General features: G+C 33.2%; 1 protein-coding gene across 1 annotated transcript; it reads left to right on the top strand.

Moving 5' to 3' along the window:
* Window positions 1-1,710: 1,710 nt before the first annotated feature.
* LOC146134734 (PC-esterase domain-containing protein 1B-like) lies at window positions 1,711-8,867 on the top strand. Its single transcript, XM_083395795.1, has 11 exons — window positions 1,711-1,835; window positions 2,219-2,298; window positions 2,918-3,024; window positions 3,594-3,716; window positions 3,928-4,048; window positions 4,665-4,834; window positions 5,112-5,239; window positions 6,099-6,289; window positions 6,684-6,779; window positions 7,004-7,073; window positions 7,993-8,867. The coding sequence occupies exons 1-11, from the start codon at window positions 1,760-1,762 to the stop codon at window positions 8,115-8,117; spliced, it is 1,287 nt and encodes a 428-aa protein (XP_083251921.1). The 5' UTR covers window positions 1,711-1,759; the 3' UTR covers window positions 8,118-8,867.
* Window positions 8,868-9,025: the final 158 nt, after the last annotated feature.

Below are 9,025 nucleotides of genomic sequence, written 5' to 3'. Positions count from 1 at the left end.
TTTAGTTTGCTGGACTTGTATTTGTTGATGGCGGTCCCGGCTTGACCGGAGGTCGTGAGTTCGAACCTCACTGCTGGCTAGTTGTTTTTCTAGTCTGCCCTGCTTGCATCGCTGATCGACAGATTCGGTGAGTCTGCGATGGCTTTCGGTGTACTACAATGATAAGGAAGCCGTAATCGTTGATCAAAAAGCAGCTTCCGAGGGGCTAGATCACAGTTGTTATTAAAACTCATATGTTTGTGTGTCTATCATTAATGCGGCCAGATTAAACTATAGAACGGTGAAACAAGTTAGAATGTTATAGAAGATGCTGATAACGAAAAGACTCGGAGTAATTTTACAATATATCACTAATGCAGAAGGTTCTCTGTTAGACCCATTAAAATGCTTATGACATTGGCATCAAAACTTATAAGATACAGCAACAACGCAGCGCAGTTCTAACCGGCCTAAGGTCGGAACGTTAGTAGATATATGCTAAACGAGTTAACGTCATTGACAGATCGATCGACCCCTTTTGCGAAAAGATAATAAACAGAACGAAAACAACGTCATAGAACGGAGGTGAAAGTGTGTTCTGTGTCAACATAGTACCGCAAACGATTCTATCTTCTCATGGCCCAAATAACATCAATTACAAAGCAACGTTGACATATATTTGACTTAACTGTTAACGCTATTTGCTAATATGGTGAATTTGAAAAACACCTTTGCTAAGGGGCGCGCGTATTTATGCATTCTGTTCGTTGCATTAAACATATATGAGGTCAACTTAAGCGGGGTGTGTTTTCTGGCCGAACTGAGCTGCCAGACCAGTATATGTAAACAATCCAAGTAATCCAGCCAACATCATGGTAAAGATTGACTGGAAAAGAACTAATCAATCTGCCACTACACTAATCTAGTAAAACTCGATGAATTCCATCCACGCCTATTTATAATACCTATAATTTATCATTCATAGATTCTCATAAAACTTAATTAATTACCTACACTTAATATTACATATTTTCGTAATTATACAAAAGTATTTAAAGTTTAATAATCTCCGTACACTCCTTACTTATTTTGTGTTAAGTTCTTGGAGTTGTTACGTTATAATTTTACGGAGCCGTAGTTTATAAACGCTTCAGTGCGCAGATCGTTCAAGCGTGCAAAAGGAAATGCAAATTTAATCTCAAGGCGAAAATTAATAATATAAGAAAGATAATTTCAGCCTATGCAGAAAGGCTTACGGTCACTTGACTTAAGGGCGCTGGTCTAGAATCCTATAACAGTTTTTTAAGTCAACGCACAACATTTGGGTTAGGGTGCGAGTTTGGGTGTGGGTGCGTTAAATATTATTATATTTAGTATTTATTAATAATACTGGACCCACCTTAACTCAAACGCTAACCAATACCCAAACCCAAATGATGTTTGTTGTTGTAAGATTTGACCAGCTCCGTTTTTTATGAAAGACTTTACTTGAATTTCAGTAATTTTCAAGATGACTGTACTATGACTTGTCCAAGATGTCCAATGCTTAGTTTAGCTCGATCCTTGATATTTTGGGCCGAAATAAAGACTTTCCGATCAGAAATCCACTGTTTTATTAATGTGATTAAATTATTAAAGTTTCCAGTACCAGACAGTTACCAATCATGCTTTCTGCAGCACTAGTTTTATGCACTTAGAACTTTTGCCTTTACCATTGTGTTTATAATTTGTAGATGAATTGTATTTTATGGATTTAAAAGTAAAATAGCAAAACGCAAATATGATGGGAATATTTTCAACTGATGACGCCAAAAAACTACTCTTCAATAAATTTGTTGTTTTTATTGGAGATTCAGGTTAGTTTGCATTTGTTTATATTAAAGCGAAAAATTAAATATTTTATAATGCACATTTTATGTACTTTTAACTAAATAGACCAATCCACTTATACAGATATATCATAATGGCCATACTTTACTGCAAACTAATTTCCTAATTATTTTGCAAAAAGTTTTTTGTTCAGCATAACAAGAGTTGAATAAATATAGAAAGATTGGTTTTTATTTCAATCAATTAAATTTTGATCTTAAAGCAGGTTTATAAAAAGCGGTATTATGTGTCTGTTTTCAAAACATTATACAGCAGATATTGGTTTAAAAAAGTGATTCCTAACTTTACCATTAAACCCACCAGAGTAAGAAGATATAGATTTTACTGACGACCAAATTGTTTTGTTTAGTTCAAAGAGGAGCTTACAAAGACCTTGTTCTTCTTCTGAGTGAAAACAGAATCGTCACTCAAACGGAACTTAAGTGCAAGGTACTTTAACAACACTTTGTTTGAGTATCGGTAATTTCTAATATCTTCTAATGTTATTTGACAAGAAGCCTTTAAATAATTGGTAACTGTCCAGAAACTGCTTTGAAAAGTAGACAATTTTCAGTCAATAATATATCTAAAAACACAACAAAAATTAAATTTTATATTCTTCTTATTAGTATTTATATGTATATCTAGAAACATCTAAAAAATCACAAGAAAAGAGTCAAATTTATGTAGCAGATTTACACCCTGAATATTTGATATTTTCTTAAATTTTATAAAAGTAAAAAAGATAAGAAAAATGCCTCATTTCTGTGTCTCTAGAGGTCACATGAATTAGTTCTGACAACTAAAAGTAACATTAAAATATAATTCTGTTAAAATGATAATATCAAGAAACTGCAAAATGCCAAAAAGAATAACATTTGGGCATTTTTAGTGTTATCATAAGACCGTTTACTATAACCCTACAATATTTTTGGTTTTTGAAGATTTTTTCTTTATTATACCGTTAAAATGTTGCGGTTCTTATTAAACCTTTAGTGATCATACAAATTGGTTGGTTAATAATTTTTTTACATATGCTTCTTTTTATAAATCATATTTTGTAATCCAGGGTGAAAAGAGTTTTCTTGGCGACACATCGGTTGAACAAAGCGCGATGACAAACGGACTTCAATATCGCGAAGTTCGAGAGTTCAGGACCGACAACCACCTCGTCAGGTCGGCTGATCGTTTAAAATGTTGTGATTCCTCAAATCAGCCGCCACATAACTTTATAATGCAACTTCTCTTTCTATTGCAAGCCAGCTTTTCAATTCAATTGAAAGAAATGAGTGGTTATAACAGGGGTTCTTAAACTGGGGTCCATGGGCCCTTGTGGGTACGTAAAACAGTTTAAGGGGCTTCATGAAGGCCTAATTGAAATATTAGTGTATATTTAAGAAGTAATCAATATTCAAAGAAAAGGTAAAAAGAACACGGTTTTGTATTGAATGTGTTTAGACTCAATTTCACTTTCACATATTTTTGACCTGAAACATCAGATTCTGAAGTCATTGAAATGTTAAATTATGATGTCATCTTTTAAATATATCTTGCCCTACCCTGTTTTGATATCTAAGATTTTATAATTCCTTGTCAATGTTCCTTTACAAACTAAAATTGAGTTGAATTCATGATTTGCGACAGGCATTAGACAAATTTTCAAAATTTTTAAAACTAAAAAAAGTGTTTTTATTTATAAAGGTGTTGTTTGATAAACTTGATGTCCTAGTTAAATATGTTTATAGGTTCTACTTTGTAACTCGCATCTACAATGAATACGTTGAGGGAATTATAAAGGACTTTAAAGATGTCAATCAACCGACACCAGACGTTGTGTTCGTTAATTCCTGCCTCTGGGACATTTCCAGGTTTGTTAGGAACAAAATGTTGTAACTAATTTAAACTTAGCTGTAATGTGATGTGGCTTGAAAATGAAAGTCAAAGGCAAATAGGCCAAGTAAGTCAACATTAGCTTGAGCGCTCCTTACAATTAAGTTTTGCTGGTTTTGTTTGTTGTTGCCACAAACTTAATTTTATGATTTATTTATTTTTTAAAACTTTTGCTTCATTTTCTCGCAGATACGGAAACAACATATCGAAGGTGATGTTCGATTATTACAAAAATCTTGAGAAGTTTTGTAGTGAATTGGACGAAGCTTTGCCGGTTGAATCCAGCGTTATTTGGAGAACTACTTTGCCGGCAAGTTTATATTTTCAAGTCCAGGATGCTATATTCACACAATCCACATATATTCACATATTCACCCAAACTGCCTAAAATCAAACCAGAATATCCTATTTACTAATAAGTTACCAATGCCATTATTTATAATTTTGACATTTTTTTTGCATTTTTTTTAACACATATAAATACGTACAAAAAATATTAAAAATCAAACCGACATAACCAGAACGAGGGTTACTAAAGCTTAAGGAAACATTAGGGTATTTTTTTTGTTGTGGAAAAAAGACAAATTTTATTCAATTTAATTTTGACATATACCAATTTAAAATACATTTAACCTTAAAAATAGCAGACAAACTGATTTTATGTTCAAAGTTAAAACTTGTTGTCAGCACCACATGGTTAATGAAGTTGTTTTTTAATATACTCTTGCTGCAAGGCATTTTTTCAATTGTAAAATTGTTATTGCGACTAAATTTTATTAAATCAAAACTGATTGCCAGAATAAGTGGTTAAAACGTTGGTACATCAATAAAATTTTGCCTAAAGAACAATTTTACAATTGAAAGTTAAAAGTTTTAATTTTTTTAACAATTGAAAGTTGTAATTTTTTTAACATCTTGTTGCGCAGGTTGCAAAAAGTGCTCGCGGAGGTTTTCTGGCAAACACAGACGCAGCAAAGAAAACGGAAACGCTTCTGTTGGACGTGTTCCTGGCGAACCACACGGCACATGCCGTCGTCACCAGCCACAAGTACGACGTCATCGACATGCACTACTTTTTCGTTGGTCAGCAGAGGAGGTAGGTTATTGTTTGTGTGGTGTATATGTTCGCCTATGGTTGCAATTAAATTGCTCTGAACAAGATTGCCCGAATAGGTGGAAATGTGTTACTATTGTCGAAAAAACAATTTTACAATTAAAGGGCAGGCCATTTGCAAAATCTAAAATTACTTTTAAAAGCTATTTTAAACAAATTATTTTTTTAAATATTTTTTTCTAATTTTTTTACCACCAAATCTCACAAATATTTTAAACATTGTAATCAACTCATTTTCTTTATGATTTATTTTCCTTAGGCGAGCAAATGATGGAATCCACTGGAACAGTCTTGCTCATCGTCGGATGACAAACATCTTCCTCTCGCACATCTCACTCGGGTGGGGATTGGGACTTCCCGAGCAAGATTTGGACTTCAACCAAAACGGTGAGAAACATGATTTCTTTAAATATTTAAGGAACGAAATAACCTCTTAAATTTCTTAAAACGCCTCCTGAAATATCGATTGTCGTGTCTCGGTCAAGATGTTATGACAATAGATTTTGACGAGAACATCGCAAAACTATGGTGACCTGGTAAAAGATAATTTGGTTAAAATAAAAGTTTCACCCATTTTTGTTCCATTGATTATAGAGATATATGTTTATAATTCGCAAAAAATTATTCGAGCTTCCAAAAAACTTGTTTTTACTTGATGTTGAAGGAGGTTTGGTTGATTACGGGTCTCATTATGATAATTCGCCTCGGTGAAGTTCCCAAACTCTTCAAGATAGGGGCAGAAGTTGTGGCTCAAGCAGATCCACACATGTTTGTCTGGACAAATGTATAACACATACAGCTCGTACATTAACTGGCTCCAACATGTTGAAGTGTTTACATTATATTGCACAAAGTATACAGCTTCAAACAACAATGTATACAGTCTTCAAGCATTTTTGGTGATAAAGGATGTGTGTCATAACTCGCGGTGTTTTTGCAGTTTTTGCAAAACTGCTTGCTAAAAAGAGTTTTAGAAAGTCTCCATTACGTCATATTACCAACGCCAAAAAGGTTTACAGCGCGAAAGGGCGTCAACACAATACAATTAAATATTCATTTGTGCCATTACACATGGTGATGCTATAATGCCAAATCTTACTAGATTATTATATTTTGTTGTTAAATTCAAAATTATGCTAAAATTCGCAGATAAAATAACTTTTTTTCACAACGGAGAAACTATTGTAATAAAACCGTTTTTTAATAAATTACCTCAAAAATAATGAATTTACCCAAACTTTTTTAGAAATTGACATGAACACAACCAGCTTGCTTCACAACGCCTACACAGAAGAGACAACGCCCTGGACACGCCCACACAACCGACCAATGGACGCTGAGAGCAGGTATGGAGGACCAATCAGGAACAGCAACGAGATGTACTACAACCAGTTCAAGAAGTTCTACAACTACATAAGCGAAGATGTTCCACCTCAGGTTAGGTCAACAATTAAATACACTTGCTTATAGTGGGTACTTTATACTTTTTTATTTATTTATTTTGCTTTCATAAAACAAAAACGGACCCAAAAACTTTTAAGCAAAAAAATCTGAGATCATTAATTTGTTAGACACTTCATTCAGCACCTTTACAACTATTTTTCGTTTTTTAATTCCAAATAAGTGTTAGTTTTTTACCTAAATATTCGTTGAAATGGCGCTGGGAATTAAATCTGTACATTATTGGATATTGCAAATGACAGGATATAAGGGACAATGAAGTTTTATGACAGGATGTGCACCTTCCTAGGAATCGTGTGTATACACATTCATAAAATCTTCCTTACTAGCTTAATTTGCCGCTGTGTGTTGAATACAACTTAATTTCCAGGTCGCCCCACAATTTTTCCTGGAGCCTTACATACCACAAGAAACTTACCACTACATAAATGGCTACGAAACCCATCACTATTCTCACCAACAAAACGTAAGTGCTCAAATATTTGTTTGATAAATCCTAGTTTTGTTCGTTTTATATTTTCCTGCATCGACATTTAATGGACTTTCAATATAAAAAATTAGAAGTTTATAAACAAAAGATGAGATTTTGTTTGTGTTCAATGTTTGAGGAGAAACAACACCCAATTTTTTTTTTCTTTTAAATAATTTTCTACCTAATAAGTTGTTGCTAATTTTTTTTGTTTATTCCAGTTCGCTCCAAACTTTGCTCCTCGTAAGTGGATTCCAGACAACCACCACATCCACCTTAACTTTAACACAAGTAAGTTAATTAACCACATGAGCTTATGTTACAAGGTTGGTTTATAGAGCTTGTTTTCATTGATGAGTTTAGTGTGATTTAGTTGTTAGCCCTTTGTATCACGACAAGAATATTATTGTTTCAGGTAAAATACGGAGTTAAATATCACTGTAAATATGAACAAAATTAAAACCGATATGTCATAATTTGTTAAACATGTTTGAACTGACCTTAACCAGTGTCCAGTGTAAAAAAATTATAATCAGTAAATGGAAAGGAGTCATTTTTACATTACAGAAGGTGTGTGCTTAACTTTAGAATTTAATAAGCAAAAAAAGCAACTTAAAATAGCAAAGGTGTTGTAGGTTTATCCTCACATTTTCCTATTTTTTTTTTTATATATACCATTGCTTTTTATACATTGTCTAAACAACTTTGTTGCAAATCTGATAACGAAGCAGTGAACGAAATAAATTGAAATAACGTATTAAGAATATCAAAGCCCATACAGAAGTAGGCAGCATTTTGAACGTTTCGAATAACTTTTAATTCGTTTTCAACATAGCTTTAATATTTTTATTACGTCTTACTACAACCTCCAACCAATATGCTCCAAAATTGAAATGAGTTTTATCAGAGACTAATGTACAGCATTTTAATACCTGTATTTCCTAAGGGAAGTGCTTTAGAAGTTTGGCCCGATGAATATTTTCAGAGTAAACATTATTCAGCTCTCTGGATAAGTGTTTACTTTGTTGTTGTTTGTGAATAGCTGTAGGAAAAAACAGTTTTACAATTGAAACACAGCCTGGCAGCAACAGTATATTCAAAAGGCTGTAGAGTTTTAATAGACTTATTTTCACAGTTCATTTACTTGTGCTTTGTAGATCTAACCTTTTAAGACTTTGGTTTTGGATCTCCTTTAACTTGTGTTTTACAGACTTACCTCTCCAGACGAGTGCAGCTTACAGCAACCAACCAAGCAGAAACCCGCTCATCAACCGAACTCGAAAGTTTCAGCACCCGGGTAAATTGCCTTACAACAAGCGCTTTCACCTGCACTAAACATATTAACATCGCTAACCTCTGCAAACTGCCACTTTCGAGCAAACAATTTTAAACCTTCCATGTCAGAACAATTTTTACTGTGTGGAAATTTATTTCTTCTACTTTCCTATTTTCTGCCTATGTATTACCCAAAAGAGATTATCTTTGTAGGAATTACGTACGATCCCTGTATTTTAACCTTTCATTCCTTAGTTATTCTTTTGTCAACACAATTCCTAACAAACAGTGTTATTACTTCTTTATGAGGAATCCAAATGCCAATATTAAGCCTTCGGTAATATTACATTTTTATTTATTCTGGTGAATTGTTTTCGTTTTAATTACAATGTTTGCAATTAGAGTTGGTTGTTTGGGTAAACTAAAAAAGTGTAGTATTAATTTTGGGATTGCCTTAATGATTTATGTTTCTTTTGAATAGTGGTTATCACTTACATGAATGCTGGTACATGATTCCCTTGTGAATATGCATTGCTAATTGGTTCTTTTGCCTATTCGTTGTTTTTTGTTTTGCCACGGTTACTGGTGTGTTCCATTTTATGTTGTTTTTTCTTTCATCTAGCAAACCTTCGTTTAAATAGTGAACCTATTTCGTTACTCTCTGTGCCTTATTTCCTTATTGTGTACGATTTTGTTTTTGCTTTGATTAAAACCTCTTAAGCCAAATCTTGTCTTATATTACACACATTTAATAGGGTGCAGTTGTTTATCATTAAAACCATGCATTTCGTGGTTGTGCATTGTGCAAGACATCCTAACACTTTGAAAGTAAACAGTTAAAGATTTGTTTTTGTGACGTAACAGTGTTAACAGTTTACACTCGTGTGTATTTTGTATTTGTTTAATAAAACGGTGATAAACAATAAAATAAAACGTTATGTGATTCCTGTTTAGTTTGAAGTCATTGT

The sequence above is a fragment of the Ascidiella aspersa genome, chromosome 8 (genome assembly GCF_963924565.1).
Source record: "Ascidiella aspersa chromosome 8, kaAscAspe10.2, whole genome shotgun sequence".
In the NCBI taxonomy this organism is placed as follows: domain Eukaryota; kingdom Metazoa; phylum Chordata; class Ascidiacea; order Phlebobranchia; family Ascidiidae; genus Ascidiella; species Ascidiella aspersa.
This window is presented reverse-complemented; position numbering and strand designations above follow the sequence as displayed.